We start from the raw sequence: 24,677 nt of genomic DNA, 5'->3' as shown, positions 1-24,677 counted from the left end.
TCTTCCCACCTAGACACGTTTGATCTAAATGTATTTTGTCCTTTATCGCCGCTTGAAGGCGAGCACACAGAATACGTGCAAATATTTTGTAGTCTCCATTCAATAATGTCAAAGGCCGGTAGTCTTGTGGTCGACAACCAGCACTTGTTTTTGGAAGGGGCATCATGATACCCTCTGTGAACTCGGGAGGGACACATAAGGAAGGTGTTAAGAGTTCATTGTACATCTGTACCCACGTCGGTCCCATCAGAGAAGCAAAGGTGCAGTAAAACTCAAGAGGGAGTCCATCCAGTCCAGGGGATTTGTTTGACACACCACACTTTAGGGCAGCGTCCAGATCATCTACGGTGATTTCAGCCGTAAGGCCGCCCACTTCAGAGACATGCTCGACAGCTGGAACTTCGCGAAGCACGTCTGCCAGTCCTGCTCTGTCCAGCTGGCCCTCTGCATAGAAACGGCGGTAGTGGTGAGCAAAAGCACGTGCAATATCCTTCTGTAACGTGGCCCGCGATCCATCGGCATTTCGACATCCCGTATAAGTGCACGTCGCCGCTACCTTCTTTCTCTCAGTATATAGTGGAATGACGGACGTTCGTTGCGTAATCCGTCGAGCATCCTCGCACGTACTTTAACTCCTTCCATCTTCACTACTGTAAGACGCAGCAGTTGGGCTTTGATACGATGGACAGCCTGCTTACAGTCGGGAGATGGTGGTTGTTTTGCCAACTCACGTAGGGATGTGAAATAAAATTCTGAAGTCGCCCGTTGCCAATGTGACTTGTCTTGGCCATATCGTGTGAACGTTCTGCGTAATGCCGGTATGACGCAGCAGAGCCACCATTTAAGCGTCGAATCGTATCAATGTTGACGCCGTTGACATTGTCGCCATGTGACTTCAACCTCCCTTATACAGTTTTCATCCTGCAGGTGGGTAACGTTGAGCTATCATGGGCCCCTACTGCGCCATGTGTTCTGTCGTGACAGAGCGATGGTGCTGATGTAAACCTGGTGGTCTGTAAAAGCTGTAGGCCACACCTCGGCGTCAATCGTCGCCTTGCGTAGCCCACGTGACACTTACACCCTGTCTAGTCGACTAGCTGCGTGGCTTGTAAAGTGCGTATATCCGCGGCTGTCGCCGTGCGTCATTTCCCAGGTGTCGTGCAGTGCAAGATCCGGACCAGAGTCTGTAACGCCGGCCAAAGAACGAAGTGTGGTCGTTGGTCCTCTGGCCGCAGAACGCAGTTGAAGTCGCCGCCTGCAATATAATTCTACTGACATCCTCGAAATAGCGGCGACACTTCCTCTGTGTAAAAGTTTGTGCGTTAGTGTCTCTTGGTCGAGCCAGACGGTACGTAAACATTCACCGAACGTACATCCTCTACAGTCAGGGCAACACCACGGGTCGGTGGTAAGTATTACACATCTTCCGCCACTATTCCTTCTCGTAACAGCATGGCTGTGCAACGGCTACCGTCGTAACCTGTTAAACGATAGTCGTCATAACTGTAAAACTCAACTGGGGCCTCGTTTCGTACCTCTGGCAGAAAAACTGCCCGCAGTCTATCTTGCAGCATCTGTATATTTACAGAGGTGCGAATGCCATTGATGTTAACTGTACCAATACGGCAGACGTGTGACATCTTATCGGTTGTGCACTGCTGGGAATTCACGCATCTACTGGTCGGCCGTCGACGGGGCGTTCTTCCTGGACCGGGACCACACGACACGGCCTCTTTGGCCGTCATGGGCAAGGTTCTCTCCCGACTCGTTGCCGGTGGGAGCCAATGATTGAACGTCGGCCTCCTGCATCTCATCAGTTTGTTCCATTTCTTGTGCCCAATCTCCTAGTGGATTAGTGAGGACTGCCTCTGTTGACGGGCGTTCATCTGCAGGTGGGACCTCATCCTGTTGCATATCTGTATCCATCGCGTCTCGTTAATGTGGCGGCTTCTCCACGGTTTGTAGCACCGACGCTGTGGACTTGACGGCGTCCTGGCCTGGCGGTGGAAACGAATCTTGATCGTTCCCACTGTCTTGTTCATCGCCTCGGTTGTGGTGCTCGTCTTCTGTGGACAGCCGTCTCTTCTTTCGTTTCTTCGAGCGCTGTTTTGGTGGTGGAGCTTCCACGTCTGCTGAGGGGTGCTGTTCAGTGCGATCCTCTTGTGGATCCGCTTCCATACCTGAAGACGTGTTCCACGGGAGAGTGGTAGGACCGAGACTGCGCAGCTGTTGTGGGGCCTCTGGCTGGGGGTGAGACAAGGCCATTTGCGCCGTCATTGACGTGGGGTAGGGGGCGATACCTCGCAGAGTCTACGGGCAACGGCTTGTCAAGCGCGTCGCCCACGTCGTTCCGTAGCGCTTCCACGTACATAAGAGGCAGCGACGTCATCTGCTGTGGCGGCTGCTGGGTGTCCCGAGGTAGCTGTACTAGACGTCGCTAAAGACAGTCAGTTCGGACATGGCCTTCCTGCCCGCAGCCAGAGCAGGTTTTCGGTTGACCATCGTATATAACTGTGGTTTGCGTACTGTACGACCTTCGGTACACATACCATCAGATTATTTGACTTGTCGCTCTAACGAAGTAGGCGAGTGTCAGCAATATGTCTCGTGGTCTTATCGTGGCGTGTTCATCTTCTGCCGTTAGGTCAGACGATAGAAATGCCACTTCCACACTTAGAGTAGCAGATTGACAGTGACCAACTTTAAGCAGAACTTGATTAATTTTCACACACATTTATTAAAATAATAGAAATAATAGATTTTACGTAACTTGATTCTGGATGCTGTTTACAATTGACAATCTCAAGTTCCTTTGGTCTTGGTACGTTAATCTTATTCTCACATATCTCTGATACTTGACAAAAGTGTCTATACATTTATCTTCATGGCTATGTACAGGAATATGATAATCTTATTAGGTGCAGACTGAAACTTCACTACAGACTAATGCAGAGTAACGCAGACTAAAGTGCGCGTCATTTATGTTGGCGGCCGAGTTTAGGTTCGTTCTGCGCATCTGACGTCACAAAACACAGTCAGCCAATGAACAGAGAACGACGTTGCTAGGTCTCGACTGCAGTGCAGACTGCAGAGCATGGACGAGTGTCTTCAGTTTTAGAAACGTTCAGTCATAAATAAAGTAATAGAACAAAAGCAATGTCTTGATAGCAGACTTTCTTTTATAGAAAGTTTGGAAAAAGCATTCTTTCTACCAATTGCTTCATATTCTACATATTCTATTAATTAATTAAACCAAACAAGCAATAAGACTCCTAATTCAGGCGATAGCAAGGAAAGGTGTTTGTATCAATCTCACGAACCGCTTTTTCACAATAAAGAACAGCAGTAATTGTTTATTTCCTATTGTACTTCAACGAAGCGTGAGTAATTCATAGTCATACCAACAGTGTTTGTCAGTATTTGCGTGACGTGTTAGACTCCTAATGGCGTTCTATTGGCAGGCGAGCTGTGTTAGCGTAACGGTTGAGGTGTTTGGCTAATATGCCAAAGATTATGAGTTCAAACCTTGTGTGGAGCTAAATATTTTCATTATTTAAAACCAATATCGAAGTGCCTTACTTCAAGAATTATATTCGTTTGAATGCAATTTTTTGAAATTTCTAGTGCTTTGTCTCTTCATTAACCCTATCGCTGCTGCAGACACGTGCTCCCCGCATTCCGCGCTGTGCGCGATTTTGTCATCACTGCACTGCTCGCCTTTGCAGACACATGGTGTTCCCACTGCTTTGACACACTTATCATTCGACTTCACAAAAACTATTTGGCCCGAAAATTTGATTTTTACACGTCTTCTTGACTGATACCTTCCCCCCATAAATGACTTAATTTTGTTTCGATATTCAACGCAGTTATTATGCAGCATTTTAATGTAGTAAACCATTGCACGAAATTTTGAAGAGTTTGCAGAAGTAGAAGTCCATAACGTATAATTTCCGTATGGTCGATTTTAGTTGCCACAATGTTGAGAATGAAATGTGGACAAGATACCTAAATTTCATATAAAATTTACTGTATGACAATATCTCATTTAAGTACCACATAGGTGTCGCATGTAATATTGAGAAATATTCCGTCTTTCGCGACTGTAATAAAAGTTTTATTTACACCAGACGCGTTTGGCTTTATTTTAAAGCACTTCAATCAATGAAAGGTATGGCACATACAAAATGGTACTAATGTTCTCTTTCTTGTTTTTGTTCCACAGTCGCAGTTTTATCATGAAATACACTCCTGGAAATGGAAAAAAGAACACATTGACACCGGTGTGTCAGACCCACCATACTTGCTCCGGACACTGCGAGAGGGCTGTACAAGCAATGATCACACGCACGGCACAGCGGACACACCAGGAACCGCGGTGTTGGCCGTCGAATGGCGCTAGCTGCGCAGCATTTGTGCACCGCCGCCGTCAGTGTCAGCCAGTTTGCCGTGGCATACGGAGCTCCATCGCAGTCTTTAACACTGGTAGCATGCCGCGACAGCGTGGACGTGAACCGTATGTGCAGTTGACGGACTTTGAGCGAGGGCGTATAGTGGGCATGCTGGAGGCCGGGTGGACGTACCGCCGAATTGCTCAACACGTGGGGCGTGAGGTCTCCACAGTACATCGATGTTGTCGCCAGTGGTCGGCGGAAGGTGCACGTGCCCGTCGACCTGGGACCGGACCGTAGCGACGCATGGATGCACGCCAAGACCGTAGGATCCTACGCAGTGCCGTAGGGGACCGCACCGCCACTTCCCAGCAAATTAGGGACACTGTTGCTCCTGGGGTATCGGCGAGGACCATTCGCAACCGTCTCCATGAAGCTGGGCTACGGTCCCGCACACCGTTAGGCCGTCTTCCGCTCACGCCCCAACATCGTGCAGCCCGCCTCCAGTGGTGTCGCGACAGGCGTGAATGGAGGGACGAATGGAGACGTGTCGTCATCAGCGATGAAAGTCGCTTCTGCCTTGGTGCCAATGATGGTCGTATGCGTGTTTGGCGCCGTGCAGGTGAGCGCCACAATCAGGACTGCATACGACCGAGGCACACAGGGCCAACACCCGGCATCATGGTGTGGGGAGCGATCTCCTACACTGGCCGTACACCACTGGTGATCGTCGAGGGGACACTGAATAGTGCACGGTACATCCAAACCGTCATCGAACCCATCGTTCTACCATTCCTAGACCGGCAAGGGAACTTGCTGTTCCAACAGGACCATGTACGTCCGCATGTATCCCGTGCCACCCAACGTGCTCTAGAAGGTGTAAGTCAACTACCCTGGCCAGCAAGATCTCCAGATCTGTTCCCCATTGAGCATGTTTGGGACTGGATGAAGCGTCGTCTCACGCGGTCTGCACGTCCAGCACGAACGCTGGTCCAACTGAGGCGCCAGGTGGAAATGGCATGGCAAGCCGTTCCACAGGACTACATCCAGCATCTCTACGATCGTCTCCATGGGAGAATAGCAGCCTGCATTGCTGCGAAAGGTGGATATACACTGTACTAGTGCCGACATTGTGCCTGCTCTGTTGCCTGTGTCTATGTGCCTGTGGTTCTGTCAGTGTGATCATGTGATGTATCTGACCCCAGGAATGTGTCAATAAAGTTTCCCCTTCCTGGGACAATGAATTCACGGTGTTCTTATTTCAATTTCCAGGAGTGTATATTCCTCTTCTGCAACTGTAATAAGCGACTTATTTAGAACAGACACGTTTCTCTCTTTTGAAGCATCTTCAGTGGACAGTATTTTGTCTCCTCCATTGCCAAGTCACCTTTCGTAGTTTTGTGCTGCGGTAACACAATATTCAACGTTTGTGTTGGCTGATCAGTGTTTTAGCAAATAAATGATGTTTGTGTGTGCCACACACAAAAATTATATTTGACATAGCTCAGAGCACTTCACTCATAGACGATATATTCAAGTCCTAATGTTTCTGTAAGTCCACAGTGTTGTTTAATGTATTTTGTCTACTTCCTTTTGATTGATTGAAGTGCTTTAAAATAAAGCCAAATGTGCTCAGTGCTGGTAAAACTTTTGTTACAGTCGCGAAAGACGGAATATTTCTCAATATTACATACGACACCTATGTGGTACTTAAATGACATATTGGTATACAGTAAATTTTATATGAAATTTAGGTATCTTGTCCACATTTCATTCTCAACTTTGTGGCAACTAAAATCGACTATACGGAAAGTATACTCTATGGACTTTTACCTCTGCAAACTCTTCAAAATTTCTTGCAATGGTTTACTATATTTAATGCTGCATAATAACTGCGTTGAACATCGAAACAAAATTAAGTCATTTATGGGGGGAAGGTATCAGTCAAGAAGATGTGTAAAAATCTAATTTTTGGGCCAAAGAGTTTTTGTGGAATCGAATGATAAGAGTGTCAAAGCAGTCGGTACACGATGTGTGTGCACAGGCGAGCAGTGCAGTGACAAAATCGCGCACAGCGCAGAATGCAGGGAGCACGTCTTTGTAGCAGCGAAAGGGTTAATGCGGCCGTGGTGGCTTTACGTCATGAACTGCGCGCTCCCCCCTAAACGTAAGCTTGCGAACTATGCTATACTGTGGCGCTGCTTCTCTTGGCGTGTGCGTCGTGTGCAACTGGCAACGCAGCAATCTCCCGCGTCTGGGCGGGCATGTGCGAGCCGCCAAGATAAAAGAATTGAACTATAATGCAGACTGGCTCATCTGAGGTCTGAACACTCGTTATAATACCTCGCGCATTCAGGTATCACTGCGCGAGTGAGATCCGCGAGGAGAAAAGGTTCTACGTTAGCAGAAATCTCATTGGCTGCGTTACATATTAATACGCGGATCGGCGGAAGCAAAATTTGGTCCGTCTTTATGGCAGCGCCATCTCGTAGTGCGGAGACGGACGAGCGCTGCGCTTGCGCTGTTGTGCTTAGCGGGGCGCGCTCTAGTGGGAAAGTTGTGTACGCGCTGACTACGCGGAACTATGTACACAACAATAACGATGGCTCGGCAGCCACCCATTGTCACATAAGATGGTTTGTGCTTCTGGAGATCAATTATTATTTGACGCACTCCGTTGAGTACAGGATACGTCTCCATTTCTCCGCAGTATGATGAAGGACCGTGCCGTAAGGGCGAAGTGCTGCGAATAACCATGTCCGCAACTCGCGTACCGTTCTGCCTCCGAGACCGGCATGATCACCCACGTTCCCGACGGCGTGGCAAAAGCGGTAACCTTCGGTGGATCGACAGATAAGTCTGTCGGACGCTACCTCGTCTATGAGTCTTACGTATACGGCGCTGGCCACTTTTGATAGGTGAATTCTTATCAGCTCCCGGGTATCTAGTTTTACCACTTCGCGCATGGAACGTTCGATTTCGTGTGCTTTAGGTCTTGTGTATTGTGCGTCGAATGTGAACTTGATAGTCGCCTTCCGGTAAGAAAGAGCCATCGTGATCTGTAGTAACAAATACACCGCTATGCGAAGCCTCACGGATGTAATCAAAGCTCGCGCTAAACGGGGCGCGGCCGCTGCGCTAGGCACGTCCGAGCCGCTGCAACGCCGAAGGCGGATGGTGGTTCTCCCGCTTGGCAATCAAACACCGTGACCACGTGTCCACGTAAACACGACACCACACTGCGCTCAGGGGCTCTCTAATGGTGGCTTTTCAATTGTTATTTTTTATTATTATTTAATTTTATTACATTCTGGCTTTTGAAATGTTTGAAACTCAAATTCAAGTCTGAATCAAATTAAAATTATCTTTGGCTAATTGAATCTTCAATTAAATCAAGAAATATTACGTACTTGAGAAATCATGTAAAAATATTTTTTCAAATATTGAAATTGGAACTTAATTATCACCATCATGATTTATATTTTTTTTAGCTTGGCTCCTCTACCGCGATTGTCTGTTTGGCGAATATAATTTTGGGACGTGATTTAAGCCTAAAAGCAATCGGACTTAGTTTTGTGAAAAGTGAAACTTTAGACGCAGGTTCTATCCTGAATGCAAACCAAACATATTACGCTGATTGGTGTCGTTAATACGAGATCATTCACTAACAGATATTCCCACACAAAGAAGCCACATTTAACTATCAAATTCATGAAAAAGGCTGAGGAAAAAATGTATGATTAGTCGTAATAACAAACACAATGAAATTAAATAGACATTGTCATGCAAAATGAGCACAAATAACAAAATCTCTACATAACATTGACCAAGCAATAATTCTTTTTGACCGTACCAGACAATGGCTGACTAGGAAGTGAGAGAACAAAAGGTTGCGAGTCCTTGTTCGCTTTAATTACATAGACAATATAATTATAGAAATATTAATTTCGTTGTAAAATCGTCTCAGCGCTACTGCGCCAAAACACACATTCACGAAACACTAACACACTAACAATTACATAGCCCCCTAAATTTTTAAAAGTTTGTCAAGTCATTGTGAAAAGTTTTAAAAATTTACATCGCTTCATTAACTTTTAGTCTTTAGATTGTTCTTTTTTTTCATCATTTTATTCGTTTGAACTGGAGCCTGTTTTAGCTTTGCCAGGAATGTAATTTACCTTCCCATTCGGCTCGATTCTGCCGGAACCTGGCGAAACGACAGGAAAGGCATAGGCATCCCGTTCCTTTTTTCACATGCTATGTTTTTTCATAAAATTTTAAAAACATTGCACATTGACAAAATCAGATCATTTAGTATATTAGTCAGAATGAACAAATTACATCGTTAGGAAAAAGCATCAAGGTAGTAATTTACATTTTTGACTTATTTGTCCTTGTGATTTGAGTTTGAGTTTTGAAATGTTCATATTAAACACTTAGGAATCATCGTATGCGTTTTTGTTACAGAAATACAGGGCTATTACAAATGATTGAAGCGATTTCATAAATTCACTGTAGCTCCATTCATTGACATATGGTCACGACACACTACAGATACGTAGAAAAACTCAAAAAGTTTTGTTCGACTAAAGCCGCACTTCAGGTTTCTGCCGCCATAGCGCTCGAGAGCGCAGTGAGACAAAATGGCGACAGGAGCCGAGAAAGCGTATGTCGTGCTTGAAATGCACTCACATCAGTCAGTCATAACAGTGCAATGACACTTCAGGACGAAGTTCAACAAAGATCCACCAACTGCTAACTCCATTCGGCGATGGTATGCGCAGTTTAAAGCTTCTGGATGCCTCTGTAAGGGGAAATCAACGGGTCGGCCTGCAGTGAGCGAAGAAACGGTTGAACGCGTGCGGGCAAGTTTCACGCGTAGCCCGCGGAAGTCGACGAATAAAGCAAGCAGGGAGCTAAACGTACCACAGCCGACGGTTTGGAAAATCTTACGGAAAAGGCTAAAGCAGAGGCCTTACCGTTTACAATTGCTACAAGCCCTGACACCCGATAACAAAGTGAAACGCTTTGAAATTTCGGCGCGGTTGCAACAGCTCATGGTTGTGGATGCGTTCAGTGCGAAACTTGTTTTCAGTGATGAAGCAAAATTTTTTCTTAACGGTGAAGTGAACTCACACAATGTGCGAATCTGGGCGGTAGAGAATCCTCACGCATTCGTGCAGCAAATTCGCAATTCACCAAAAGTTAACGTGTTTTGTGCAATCTCACGGTTTAAAGTTTACGGCCCCTTTTTCTTCTGCGAAAAAACGTTACAGGACACGTGTATCTGGACATGCTGGAAAATTGGCTCATGCCACAACTGGAGACCGACAGCGCCGACTTCATCTTTCAACAGGATGGTGCTCCACCGCACTTCCATCATGATGTTCGGCATTTCTTAAACAGGAGATTGGAAAACCGATGGATCGGTCGTGGTGGAGATCATGATCAGCAATTCATGTCATGGCCTCCACGCTCTCCCGACTTAACCCCATGCGATTTCTTTATGTGGGGTTATGTGAAAGATTCAGTGTTTAAACCTCCTCTACCAAGAAACGTGCCAGAACTGCGAGCTCGCATCAACGATGCTTTCGAACTCATTGATGGGGACATGCAGCGCCGAGTGTGGGAGGAACCTGATTATCGGCTAGATGTCTGCCGAATCACTAAAGGGGCACATATCGAACATTTGTGAATGCCTGAAAAAACTTTTTGAGTTTTCGTATGTGTGTGCAAAGCATTGTGAAAATATCTCAAATAATAAAGTTATTGTAGAGCTGTGAAATCGCTTCAATCATTTGTAATAACCCTGTACGTGTGGTTCTTGAAACAGTTTGCAATAATCACTCAGTTGAACATTGTTCATTCTTGCTCGACGGTTGTAAAGGCGACGCATTGTAGGTGATATCAATCGCGCTGCAGCATTCGCCGTTGCTGTGGTGTAGAGCGGCCACGGGAGCGTGCTCGCGATGTTGACAAAATCTGCATACATGTCAGCCATGACGATCTGCGTTGTCTGCGATGGAGCAAGAAGATTGAGGAGTTCTGGACCGGTTGTGCTCGATAGGATCCAGCCAGCTCAGGATATAGGGATTGCATGAAACATTCGTAGACTGGGGCCAGTAACACAATTTTTAATACACATTCCCGAAAACGAATTTTGACTAGTACGTAGCTGTAATCACTTGCAACACTAATTTACGTCAGTTTTTGGGTGATAGCTGTGGGTTACATAGTATACATGTTTGCGTTGTGATACAAAAGGTCTAATGTATGGTTTTTGTTCATGCACTTTACTGTCAGTTGACATCAACACCGTTACCGCACAAACACATTCATGTTAGTTCCAGTTTCCGTTCATTCATTAGTGTTCTCAGAATACCGTACATTACACATGTCTGCAAAATGTTTATCAAAGTTTTCGTTTCTTATGCGCTTAGCTTCGCGTCGGCGTGTAATAGTCACACGTGACGTCACATTCATAAAGTTCCAGCGCTACAATCTGTTCCACAGTTTCCGCGCAATACACACTATCTGGGTTTCAAGTAACAACACTTCACTGTGTTCCACTTCAGCGGATCATCACATCACTTCTGTGCTGTCTTCTGGGTGAGTACACAAATTAAGTTCACTTGCCACTAAGAGTGCCGTCCATATTCGACATTAGTGCAAAGTTTTTGTATTTATTTCACCAAGCGAAATTGTATTACCACGCCTATAACGTCTCTTGATAAAACATATTTCTCTTTGATCTTGTATAAAGAGTCCTCCCGTGAAATGCAAATTTACGTGCACTACTTCACAACCGACAGTTCTGTTTGCCACTGACAACTTATTACTCATCCTCTGTCGGTACGTGTAATGTTACTTACAAATGTGCTCAAAGAAAAATCCCAGAGCTTATGTACTCTGTTGTAGGTACTAACTGTATGATTTACGTAGTTTTGATGTTCTATAACTTTCTAACTTTTCCTCTTACAATTCTTCCCGACATTACTTTCATTGTGTGGCTGTTTGCGGCAGTGAAGCCTAGCTTTACTGTGTTTTTTCAGTATGTAATGCGAGTTTAGTCATTGCTACTGGAGCTAAGAACACCACTGACTGTTTTTACCTCACACAACCTGGTGTGTACCGTTGAAATTAGTCGCGATAATTAGTGCTGAATATAAATCTGCTTATGGCACAATGTTGCCATTCCACTACTATCGGACTATAATCTCAATAGTTTTATCACCTCACTTTAAACCATGACCGACAGTAGCTTGCTGTTTATGTTTGCAAACTATATGCTAGGCATAAACATAAAATTATTTTATACTACACTACTGGCCATTAAAATTGCTACATCAAGAAGAAATGCAGATGATAAACGAGTATTCATTGAGCAAATATATTATACTAGAACTGACATGTGATTACAATTTTCACGCAATTTGGGTGCATAGATCCTGAGAAATCAGTACCCAGAACAACCACCTCTGGCCGTAATAACGGCCTTGATACGCCTGGGCATTGAGTCAAACAGAGCTTGGATGGCGTGTACAGATACAGCTGCCCATGTAACTTCAACACGATTCCACAGTTCATCAAGAGTATCAGTACTGGGCTATTGTGACGAGCCAGTTGCTCGGCCACCATTGACCAGACGTTTTCAATTGGTGAGAGATCTGGAGAATGTGCTGGCCAGAGCAGCAGTCGAACATTTTCTGTATCCAGAAAGGCCCGTACAGGACCTGCAACATGCGGTCGTGCATTATTCTGCTTCGCCTCGATGTCGCCAAACACCGATGCGACCATCATGATGCTGTAAACAGAACCTGGATTCATCCGAAAAAATGACGTTTTGCCATTCGTGCACCCAGGTTCGTCGTTAAGTACACCATCGGAGGCGCTCCTGTCTGTGATGCAGCGTCAAGGGTAACCGCAGCCATGGTCTCCGAGCTGATAGTCCATGCTGCTGCAAACGTTGTCGAACTGCTCGTGCAGATGGTTGTTGTCTTGCAAACGTCCCCATCTGTTGACTCAGGGATCGAGAGGTGGCTGCACGATCCGTTACAGCTATGGGGATAAGATGCCTGTCATCTCGACTGCTACTGATACGAGGCCGCTGGGATCCAGCACGGCGTTCCGTATTACCCTCCTGAACCCACCGATTCCGTATTCTGCTAACAGTCATTGGATCTCGACCAACGCGAACAGCAATGTCGCGATACGATAAACCACAATCGCGATAGGCTACAGTCCGACCTTTATCAAAGTCGGAAACGTGATTGTACGGATTTCTCCTCCTTACACGAGGCGTCACAACAACGTTTCACCAGGCAACGCCGGTCAACTGCTGTTTGTGTATGAGAAATTGGTTGGAAACTTTCCTTATGTCAGCACGTTGTAGGTGTCGCCACCGACGCCAACCTTGTGTGAATGCTCTGAAAAGCTAATCATTTGCACATCACAGCATCTTCTTCTTGTCGGTTAAATTTCGCATCTGTAGCACGTCATCTTCATGGTGTAGCAATTTTAATGGCCAGTAATGTAGTTTGGGGACGTAGGACATTGCGCGCATTTCCATCGAATGGTCAAAACACGCTCCTGTTGCAGTAGCTCTGGTCGTTTTGTTTCTAAGTGGAGTGCCGAATGTGGTGGGTATGTTTTTCTCCGACTTCTGCTCAGTTCCGACTTAAATTGGAATCAACACTTGAGGAAAACTGTAGAAATGGGTGCGACTGCAAGACGCGTTGGGTGTGACTAGAAGGATGTTGTAATTTTACTGTAGCAGACGGGTTCGAGGAAGCTGACTCGTTTAGAGATATGAGAGTGCGTGAAATACGATTCACTCGTGGGTCTGAGGGTATGCAAGTATGTGCTTGAATGGAAAGGCCTGATTCCAAATGATGAACATAATTTCTAACATATAGCGTAACACTAGAGATCTGAGAGGCTAGTGAACATTTTTCCCCTTAGGACCTCAATCGGTACATCATCTGCTACTACTGCTTGTGCTCCTTGTCAATCAGTCATCGCCTATAACTCAGTGGATATATCGTGGAACCTCTGATATGGTCTCGACACAGAATGCGATGGAAATAGTATAGAATTATACATTTGAGGGAGTCACAAATACCTCTTACATACCACGTTCCATAGCCGAATCACTTTCAAAGTTCATTGATTTAATAACAAGGTTGCATCGTTGGCTGATAATACGTATGTACACGTTGGGGACGTAGGACATTGCGCGCATTTCCGTCGAATGGTCAAAACACGCTGCTGTTGCACGCACGCACGCACGCACTGTCATAGTATTTGTCCGGGAAACACTACCTCATTCAGAGGTAATGTCGTACCTCGATTTGTAAAACGGGTATAGCATTTAACATGGATACTTGTGTGCACCTATAGAACGAAGACTGCTTGTGACAGTAACACGCAGTAGCTGTTGGGACAGAGTTTTTCTCTTTGACATCTGGTTGATTACGTCTATGACATGGTGGCAGGACACGTAAGAAGAACGTACGAGACATTCACATGAATCGTTGATTTTGGGTCAGAATTATTTCGTATCGTAGGCAAACAGTTATTGACGAAATATTATACTTGGTATTAGTGCTGGGTGCGTGATATGTTCGCATTTCAGCATCAGGTTTATAAAGTATGTGTGTTTGTGTAAAGAAAATGACTATGTCTAGTCGTGAGGTGGGTATGGATTTGACTTGGAGTGCTGTGATAGTAAAGGGAAGTGTACTAGGTGCGGCTAGAAAAAAACCGGACTGATGCTGGAAAAAACATTTATTTACAATTATTTACAATTTCATGTTAACTCCTTCAATGTACTCTCCTCTTCGGTCTCTACACCGCTCCATACGAATTTTCCACTGTTCATAGCAATGCTGCACATCATTTTCGGTAAGTCCATACATTACTTCCGTCGCTTTCTCTTTTACTGCTTCAAAAGTCTGAAATCTAGTTCCTTTCAAAGTTGACTTGACTTTAGGGAAAAGAAAAAAGTGACAGGGGGCAAATCAGGTGAGTAGGGTGGATGATCTAAGATGGGAATGTTGTGTTTTGCTAAAACCGTCTGCACTGACAACGCACTGTGAGCTGGGGCATTGTCTTGGTGAAGGATCCATGACTTTTTTCTCCACAAATCGTTCCGTTTTCTCCGTACTCGCTCACGTAGGGTAGCCAGGACGCTAATGTAGTTATGCTGATTCACTGTTTGTCCCTCTGGTACCCAATCAATGTGCACAATCCCTTTGATGTCAAAAAAAAACAATCATCATTGCCTTGAATTTCGATTTTGACATTCGTGCTTTCTTTTGTCATGGAGAACCAGGAGTTTTCCAATGCATCGATTGGCGTTTAGTTTCGGGATCGTAAGTAAAAAACCACGATTCATCGCAAGTAATAACATTTTGTAAGAAGGTGGGATCACTTTCAATGTTTTCCAGGATGTCAGAACAAATCATTCTTCGGCGTTCCTTCTGTTCAATTGTGAGACACTTTGGAACCGTTTTTGAACACACTTTGTTCATGTTGAAACTTTCATGAAGAATCTGCCTAACACTTTCCTTGTCAACTCCTGTTAACTCAGACACTGCTCTGATTGTTAAACGGCGATCTTGTCGAACAAGTTTACCGATTTTTTCAATGTTTGCATCAGTTTTTGCTGACAATGGTCTGCCAGTGCGAGTGTCATCACTGGTGTCTTCGCGGCCATCTTTAAATCGTTTAAACCGCTCAAACACTTGTGTTCGCGATAAACAATCATCGCCGTACACTTGTTGTAATATTACAAACGTTTCACTTGCAGATTTTCCTAGTTTGAAACAAAATTTGATGTTAACACGCTGTTCTTTCTGTACACTCAACATTTTCCGACGCACAGACAAAACGTCAACTACTTAAAACAGACGCCACGGGCAGACTGAGTGCAGGAGGCAGATGAAACTCGAGCAGTAGGCGGAGCGAGAGTCACGTGACAGGCCACGCGACTTTCAGCCTTATTGCATTCGTTTTATTGTTTCACCAGTACTAGTCCGGTTTTTTTCTAGCCACACCTCGTATGTCCAGACGTGAGACAGGTGCAGATATTTCCATTTCCAGAGCCACCACCTTCGGTAGGGTGTATTTACGATACTTCGCTCATTGTCAAATAACGTTCAATTGAGATCGAGATCGTAAGATGGGCGGCTTTCGTGATCAAGCGGCAATTTGAGAAGATGGTGCGTTTGCGCTGGACCGTTATTCCGTCCCATGTAAATTGTTCGGTTGACTGCTTCTGCACATTTCGCGTCTTTGTTTAGTTGAGAGAAGATCGATTGTGGTGTGTGCATCTGGCTTGTGGAAGATACGTTTGCCTGTTGTGTAGACATAGGAAAGACCATAGTTGGTGTACTGTCTGCCATCTGGTTCCCCTAAATGGCAGGCAGCATCGCGTAACAGCCACGCTATGAGGGAAACAAACCAACAGCCAAACAGGCGAAGACATCAGGTAAACACGCCGAAGATTCCAGTCGATTAATAGGAACCTTTCCTTGCAGAGGTCGCCGGGACATATCCGGCCACGGATTCCTACGCCAGGTTTCTATTGGCTCCAGCTCAATATATAGGCCCGGCCGGTCGAAGGCAGACCAGTCTTCGTCCGCTGCTAATGGCAGCCGCTATAGCAGAGTCTCCGAGAAGATATCACCGAAGCCACTGTACTGCACCGCCGGTCGAAATACCAGCCGACCGAGAGGAACCACATCTCCAGCTAGATCGACGGACGTCTACATCTATTGTACAGCCAGCTATTGTATTGTAGAAGGAGATACGTTCAGTAAACTGTTGGAGAATACAACAGTGGCGACGAGTAAGGATTCGACAACCCAAAGAAGATGGAACCACAACAAGCACAACCACAACTGCAACAGCAGAATCTATCAGTGCAGCAGGTACTGAATCAACTTTTTGAACAGTTCGCGATACTGCAGCAGCAACTGATTGCCGAAATTCAAAGTCTTCACCGTCCACCGGCACCGCCAGCATTCCCGGCATTCGATGAAGGTGCTGAAGATTGGGAAACATACGAAAAGAGGATTTGTCAACATTTCCGGATTCATCAGGTATCCCAGGAAAATGATCAGAGAGCCTATTTTCTTTCTTGGAATGTCTTCCGTATGTACGTGCTCCTAACGAAACTCCAGCCACGTGATCCTCACAGTCTTACCTTCACCGCCATATGTGAGTGTCTCACCTCCTACTATCGCCTCAGATATCACGTCATGGCAGCAAGATTGGAATTTCACCAGAGTCGAAAGAAACCCGATCAGACGTAACGGCAATGGGCTGCTGAACTCCAAGGTCTCGCTCGGAAGTGCAACTTTGTCACCCGCATATCCCGGGAATCTTACACAGATGACATGGTCCGGGATCACCTGATCCAAGCAGCCCCCTACGCGGCTTTCCGCCACAACGCCTTAAAGTTGGAGGACCCGTCGCTAGATCAAATCATAGAAATTGCATTCAAGTTTGAAGTTTCCACTGCAGCTGACCGCAGATTGGAAACATGGGCCGACGTCGCAGCCATCCGAGAAGAGACTTCCGACGTCCAGGAGGACGTCGCGGCCATATACGCACTTTCACGCCGCACTCCCCAGCGCAACACCCCGGCATCTTCTCGGCGTATGGAAAAGAAAAAAAAAGACGGTCGTTCCAGGAAGATAACCAGCTTCCGTAGCCGGGCCAGCAACGCCGCCGCAGGGAACCCCTGCGCCTTCCATCTCTTCCGGGATGCTACTCCCAGCATGAACGCGAGGATTGTCCTGACCGCTGGGCGACGTGTCGACGTTGCAGTCGGGACGGGCACCTTGCATCTGCCTGTCGCTCTGCCACGGCGCCGATCTCCAGGCGCTCCGATACCGAGACGTCCATGGACATCAACCAAGTTGTGTCTTCGGCGTCCCCCAAACTGTATATTGATGTCACCATATTGGGTAAGCCAGTTCGAGTGCAGGTCGATGCAGGGGCTGCGGTATTCCTGCTCAATTACACTACCTACACCGTTTTAGGAGTGCCAAGCCCTCAACCAGCTCCTCGACGCCTCCTAACGTACAACAGGCAGGAAATCGTTTTGTTGGGGCAGTTCACGACGGTTGTCTCTTACAAATCTGCCAGTCATACGATTTCTTTTCTGGTAGTCAACAGTTCCGATGCTACCGATCTGTTTGGGTTGGATGCTTTCCAAATGTTCGAGTTCACAAACGACGATCATGTACATCTGGTTTCTCCACAGGTGCCGTTTCCTGAAGTTGACTCTCTCTGCACCGAATTCCAGGATCCCTTCTCCCACGGCATCGGGTGCGCCAAGGGGTTTGCAGCGACCCTCCACCTCCGGCCGTCAGCCCGCCCTCGATACTTCCGGGCGAGGCAGCTCCCCGTCGCTCTCCAGCAGCCGCTGCGCTACGAATTGGACCGTTTGCAACAGGAAGGGGTGCTACGGCCTGTTCAGTTCAGCCCCTGGGCCACGCCTCTCGTCATCATCCAGAAGCCAGGCTGGCGTCTCCGTCTCTGTGGGGACTTTTCGGCGACCCTCAACCCCCAGCTCCAGGTGGACGACTTTCTGCTCCCTCGCCCTGATGATCTCTTCCGTAAATTGGCTGGTGGTCCTTACTTTACCAAAATTGATCTCGCTGGGGCGTACCTCCAGGTTCCTTTGGATGAAGCTTCTCAATCCCTCACCGTTCTGAATACGCCTGCCAGCCTGTACCAAGTCGCACACCTCATGTTTGGCCTGGCTAGTGCCCCGACCATTTTCCAACACTTCTTGGAACAACTTCTGCAGGACTTTCCCGGTTGCATTAATTACCTTGACAGCATTGTCGTTAGGGGCCCTACTGCTGCAGCCCATCTTACCAACTTGTATCAGCTGTTTCTTCGCCTCCGCCAGGCTGGGCTAAAATGCAATAAGGAGAAGTGTTCCTTCTTTCAACCTTCTATTTCCTATTTAGGACATGTTATTTCACACAAAAGCATCTCTCCGTCATTTTCCTATGTGGACGCCATACACCGCCTGCCTCCCCCACGGGACATCCATCATCTGAAATCCTTCCTTGGAGAAATATCTTATTACCCGAAGTTCCTTCCATCGGCCGCTCAGGTGGCGGCCCCCTTATATCACTTATGCCGCAAAAATGTCCCCTTCAGTTGGTCCCCGGCCTGTGAGACGGCCTTTTCCACCCTCAAACGCCAGTTGCAATCGGCCTCCTGCCTGATGCCGTATGATCCATCTCTGCCGTTGTTCCTGACCACGGATACCTCCGATTATGGCGTCAGGGCTGTCCTCCCCCACAAGTTTCCAGATGGGACAGAGCGTCTGGTGGCTTTTCTATCCAGGGCCCTATCTGCCACCCAGCTGAAGTACTCTCAGATCGAAAAGGAGGCATTGGCTATCGTCTTCGCCTGTTCCAAACTCATGCCTTTTTTTATATGGACAGGCCTTTCATATTGTCACTGACCACAAGCCCCTCCTCTCCCTGTTTTCCCCAGAGGCCTGGCTTCCTACGAAGACGTCTCAGAGGCTTCAACGATGGGCCTTGATCCTCTCGCAATTCCGTTACACCTTGCATTTTAAGTCCACCTCCCAGCACGCCAACACAGATGCTCTTTCCTGCCTTCCTCTTGGTCCCGACCCTGCGTTTGACTCTTTGGACATCCTCGTGTTCCAAGTTCATTAAGCGATCCACAACACCCTGCGCGGGTTTCCCATCATGGCCTCCACAGTGGCAATTGCGACCACGCATGACCCATTGTTGCGCCGTGTCCGCTCCTATGTTCAGCGTGGGTGGCCCAGCTCTGCCCCCACCCGTGACCAGCAGCACTTTCAGTTCTTTTTTTCTATCCGCCATCAGCTGTCGGCGGTGGATGTTGTCCTATTGTAGGTAGACCCTACGTCCAATCCGCGTGTGGTCGTTCCCCAGCATCTACGGACCGAAGTCTTGCATCTCTTACATTAAAGCCGTTGGGGAATCGCTCGCACCAAGGCGTTGGCCCGGCATCATGTCTTTTGGTGCAAGCTTACCAGGAACGTCACTCACATGGTTCGGAATTGCTACACGTGCGCCCAACAGCTCTCCCGGCCACCTCAAACCTTCCTCTCTTGGCCTAAGCTGGCGGGTCCCTGGGATCGCATTCATTGGGACTTCGTCGGCCCCTTCCTCGTCTACCAATGGCTTCTTGTCACCGATGCCTTTTCATATTTTCCGTTCATTATCCATTGTACCAGCACAATTTCGGAAGCGACCCTCGCTGCTCTCCAGAAAATTTTTTCCTTGGAAGGGTTGCCAATAACAATTGTTACCGATAACGGCCCTCAATTCCAGAGCCAGGAATTCGCGACGTTTTGTTCTGCCAATGGCATCCAACACGTCCTCACTCCGCCCTTTCACCCGCAATCGAACGACGAGGCCGAACGCCTCGTCTGGACAGTTAAGGCCCAAATGACAAAATATGCCTCCGCCCACACTTTGGATGAGTTGCTGACGTTGTTCCTCAGTTCCTATCGGTCGACGCCCATCGGCTTCCATAGTCCGGCAGAACTTTTGCATGGCTGGCAACCTCATACCCTTTTGCACCTCCTTCAGCCCAGACCCAAACAACGGGTTCCGGCTGCACAGGCTCCCTTTGTTCCGGGATCCCTTATCTTGGTGCCAAGTTTCGGCCCGAGAGCCTGATGGATTCAGGGGGTGATCGTCCGACCATGAGGCCATCAGCTCTTTGACCACCGCATCGCCGACACAGTCGTCCACCAGCACCGCAACCAACTCCGGCACCGGCATCAGGGTTTTCCGACCGCCTCTTCTTTCCAGCAAGCTGCTCCGCCGCCTTCTTCCGGCTGCCCGGATGTGCTGGCTTCCACCAATGGTGGGGCGCCAGACCCAGTCCAGCAGCAACAGCCGTCGTCTCCACAGCGGCTGCAGGCTCCACCGGCTCCTCTGCCAGCCCGACTGGCTGCGCCGTCCACCATCGTTGACGATGCCCCCATGCCCTTGGCACCGCCACCGCCGATGTCGCAGCCTAGCCACCGACGCCCGCACTTTCCGGGCAGCATCCCGCAGACGTCGATGAACCTATATGCCCCTGGTGCCATCGTGGCCGGCTTCCCCGCCTATTCCACGACGCAGCTCCGCCCGTCTGGCCCGCCACGCCACGCCCTACTCTGCGGGGGCGAGTTTTCACCGCCTCCTCCACGAGGCCGCCAAGGCTGAGCAGGATGACGCGCCCTCCTCTCCCCCCTCCCCCCCCCTCCCAGGAAGGGAGGTGTGTACTCTCTGCCATCGGGTCCCCCTAAATGGCAGGCAGCACCACATAACGGCCACGCTATGAGGGAAACAAACCAACAGCCAAACAGGCGAAGACATCAGGTAAACACGCCGAAGATTCCAGTCGATTAATAGGAACCTTTCCTTGCAGAGGTCGCTGCGGATTCCTACGTCGGGTTTCTATTGGCTGCAGCTCACTATATAGGCCTGGCCGGTCGAAGGCAGACCAGTCTTTGTCCACTGCTAATGTCAACCGCTATAGCAGAGTCTCAGAGAAGATATCACCGAAGCCACTGTACTGCACCGCCGATCGAAGAACCAGCCGACCGAGAGGAACCACATCTCCGGCTAGATCGATGGACGTCTACATCTATTGTACAGCCAGCTATTGTATTGTAGAAGAAGTTACGTTCAATAAACTGTTGGAGAATACAACAGTTGGCATGTAAATCATATGGATGATTTGGAGTATGTTAGATCAGCGAGATCGGTATTCATGGGTGGAAAAATTATTTTTAATGTTTTTATTTCTAGTTAGTCAGTGGTCTAGAGCACGCTCCACGTAGGTAAAGTTTCATGTTTGTAGAGAAATGATTTCGAGTCTGTATGTCGGGAATTATGTTGCATTAGTGATCGGTAGGACGCCGCCTAGTGCTTTATATGGAAAGTATCGCGAAAATGGTATAATATTATGGCAAAAATAAGTGTGTGCTTGTGATCGACGAGTCTGGAGATGTGTACAGAAAAGTAAGCAGGCAAGGAAGCAGAGACAGTTACGCGTTTGTGTCGAGGGGAAACGATCGCGAACTTGTAGAACAGTTCTGAGAGCGACTTCAGGCCGCTGATGTAAAAGTGGTGATTTTGTATGGTGGGGGATATGAACTGCATGTTTACTAGATCGACACGGTACTGGGTGATATATTGCTGGGATGGTGTTCGGTTTCACGCTCCAGTATTCTTGCGAGTCTGATATGTATTAGATGATCTGTAGACAATTTTGCAAGGTTTAGTTGCTGGTGCGAAATGGTGATCAGTGTAAAATAATTTATTGCGGTTGAATGTCACGTCTGTAGAAAGAAAGAAAAGGTGGGCGGTGCTTTCCTAGGACTAGGGAGCATCGTGACATATAGCCTGTGTGATTGTAGGCATAGTATAATTTTTTCGGGTGCTGTACAGATATAAAAGATAATTGGACTGTTTGTGTACAATGTGTATATATTGTATTGTGAAGTTACTATGGTTTATGTTATGGCATGACTAGAGAGGATGATTGTGTATCCTATAGTGAGAGAGGTATAGATTGAGCACATCGATAATAGCGAGAGATTTCTTTCGTGGAAAATTATATGCGCTATAGATACTGAAGCAGAGTAGTCAAGAGGTGACATTAACTGTACATTGATGGGTGTCAGACTATAGCATGAATAGTAATATTTAATTGTAGTTACACTGGTAAATATGTTCCTGGCTTCCAATATCGTTGTGAGTATGGCATGCATTTGATGATCTATAGAGAAGTTTAAGGGTTTAATAGTAATGCACTTTAGCAATCTGTGCAAAATAATTTTACCGCTGAAAGTCCCAGAAAGAAGAGGTGGATGCTGCTTGGATACCGCTGGCATCAGTAATTCTACGAGTAAATTCGATAAGAGCAAATGATGATGTTTGATTGATTAACATGCTTTGTGCTGGGATATGGGAGCCTCTACATAGCTGTGCGAACATTTGCATATGTTGAGAGCAGGACTGGTGTAACGTGATGGGGTTAGGTCAGCGAGGAAGGACTACATTGGACGTAATTGTGCGCTATTTTCGTAAAGAGGTTCTGTTAGGGCAAGAATTTCAGTGCATAAAAGCTGAGAGAAGACGAAAACTAGTACAAAAGCGCACATTAAGTATTTCTGGGGGAGTATGGAATTTACTAGACTTAGACTTGGGAGATGAAGAAACTTGCACAGGATAGAGTAGCATGGAGAGCTGCATCAAACCAGTCTGAGGACTGAAGATAACAACAACAACAGACTTGGTTATTATTTTAGATAGCAATAAGACTTGAGTACAAGATTGATAACGTTGCTAGATGCGTTTGCGATGGTATGTACTACGCACGGCGAAGTGTCAGTCAAACGTCACTTATGGTCCGTTAGTATTGCTAAGGAGAAAGCATGTTCTGTTATTGTGGAACGGATTTGTGCAGCGTCCCGGCTGGACCGCAGTTAGAGTGGGGGTAGCGAGGAACGCCCCACACGCGCGGTCCTGCTTGGAGTGCACGCTCTGAAGTAAGCCCTCGCCCCTGTGCAGTCGCGTCATCAACAGCGCCTACATACAACTGAGCTCCCGCCCAATCACGTGTGTCTAGGTGAACACATGGAATTTCTCAGAAATGAAGTATGAATGAGATCTCGCCGCCTCATACTTGTGGGACCCGGGGGCGGGGGGGGGGGGGGGGGGGCTGTGCGTGGTTTGACAGCCGACGGCCGCGCCACGTCGGTGGGCTATCTGTGCGCTCTACTGGAGAGGGGTTGGCGGAGGCTGCTTGCGCGTGTTGATGAATTATTTTGCGAGCAGGTCTGTAGGCTGTGCTATGAGTTATTTGGACAGTTTACGAGTAATGAGCGTGTCTAGATACAACTGTGCTGAACTATTTAGGAGGAGTTTGAATGTCTGTACTTAAATTATTTGCGTAAATTAGGAGTGCACGTTAGTACAGGTTAGTGCCACCAACATGGGTCGGTAAGGGGGCGTGGTGCCGGGTTGAGGGTCGTGCTTGAGAATTTAACTATTTGATTCCAAGTCCAGGTGGCTGTGGCATCGGTGAAAATTGATTCCAAGTCCTAGGTTCTATGAAATCGAATCAAGTGCCTAATGCAGTAGCCAATTGGAGTGCAGCACTCTAAGGGGGGGGGGGGGTGCTAGGTCAGGTCATGAATGAACACCGCACTGATAGTGGGAAAATGTAGAATTTCTCATTTGATCATTGAATACTGAACTTGTAAATTGACTTATTGAATACGATTGAATTTGAAATTGAATTAAGTACTTAGGTAATTGATAGGTTAGATGCGCAATGTGCGTGTTACTTTAGTTAGCATATTTACATAAGACTACGTCTGGCACGAGTATAGAGGTGTAGGCTCGAGGCTGTGATGTAAAGAGGTCGCGCGCGGGCCGCTGACATGGCGCGTGTCCAATTACAACACGCGCGCACGAGAGAGCAGATGATCTTGTATCATCACCCGACTTCACGATAGCACCCTCTGCTGGCCACAATATGAACTAAGTCAGTTGGACTCTGAAGCTCGCGGTGAACACTGTGGGTGCCGTCATCTTGAATACCGGTTCTTGCATCATGATCTGACATCAGGCGTGAGCCCTCTGGTGGCACCAATATGAACTAAGCCAGTTGGGCTATGGAGCTCGTGGTGGATACACCGGGTGCAGCCATCTTGAATGACGGTACTTGCGTCATAATCTGACGTCACAGTGGCGCCCTCTGCTGGCACGGATATGAACTAAGCCAGTTGGAGTCCAGACCCAGTGGAGAACACACCTGATGGAAATTGGTTAAATAATAAAGACAAGTCCTTTTCTCCAGCCACTTTCTTTGCTTAGTAGAAATAACCAGGGTGTGTTGCATTATCATGCTGGAATTTGAACTATCCGCCATTTTTCTGGGCGAGGGGGCGTGGCACTTTCTCGCCTAAATTCAAACTGCCCGCCAAAATCCGCCATCTTGATTGACGTCATCGCCGCCATCTTCGATGACTGAACTTTTGACTGGTGCCCACCTTGTTCTAACACTAACAGCATGCAAACGAGAATGAACAACAACAATTGTTTCTTATATTCAATATTAACAGTGGAAATGGAAATGCCGTGTGACTAGGGCCTCCCGTCGGGTAGACCATTCGCCTGAGTTGGGTTGGGTTGTTTGAGGGAAGAGACCAAACAGCGAAGTCATCGGTCTCATCGGTTTAGGGAAGGACAG

General features: G+C 47.3%; 1 protein-coding gene across 1 annotated transcript in view; it reads right to left on the bottom strand.

Moving 5' to 3' along the window:
- Nucleotides 1-20,066: 20,066 nt before the first annotated feature.
- The window catches only part of LOC126471340 (circumsporozoite protein-like), a 65,946-nt gene continuing 61,335 nt past the window's right edge, over nucleotides 20,067-24,677 (bottom strand). The window contains exon 2 of the mRNA XM_050099460.1: nucleotides 20,067-20,415. Within this exon, the coding sequence (XP_049955417.1) occupies nucleotides 20,067-20,415 (349 nt within the window). The remainder of the gene's footprint in view (nucleotides 20,416-24,677) is intronic.

The sequence above is a fragment of the Schistocerca serialis genome, chromosome 3 (genome assembly GCF_023864345.2).
Source record: "Schistocerca serialis cubense isolate TAMUIC-IGC-003099 chromosome 3, iqSchSeri2.2, whole genome shotgun sequence".
NCBI lineage: Eukaryota > Metazoa > Arthropoda > Insecta > Orthoptera > Acrididae > Schistocerca > Schistocerca serialis.
This window is presented reverse-complemented; position numbering and strand designations above follow the sequence as displayed.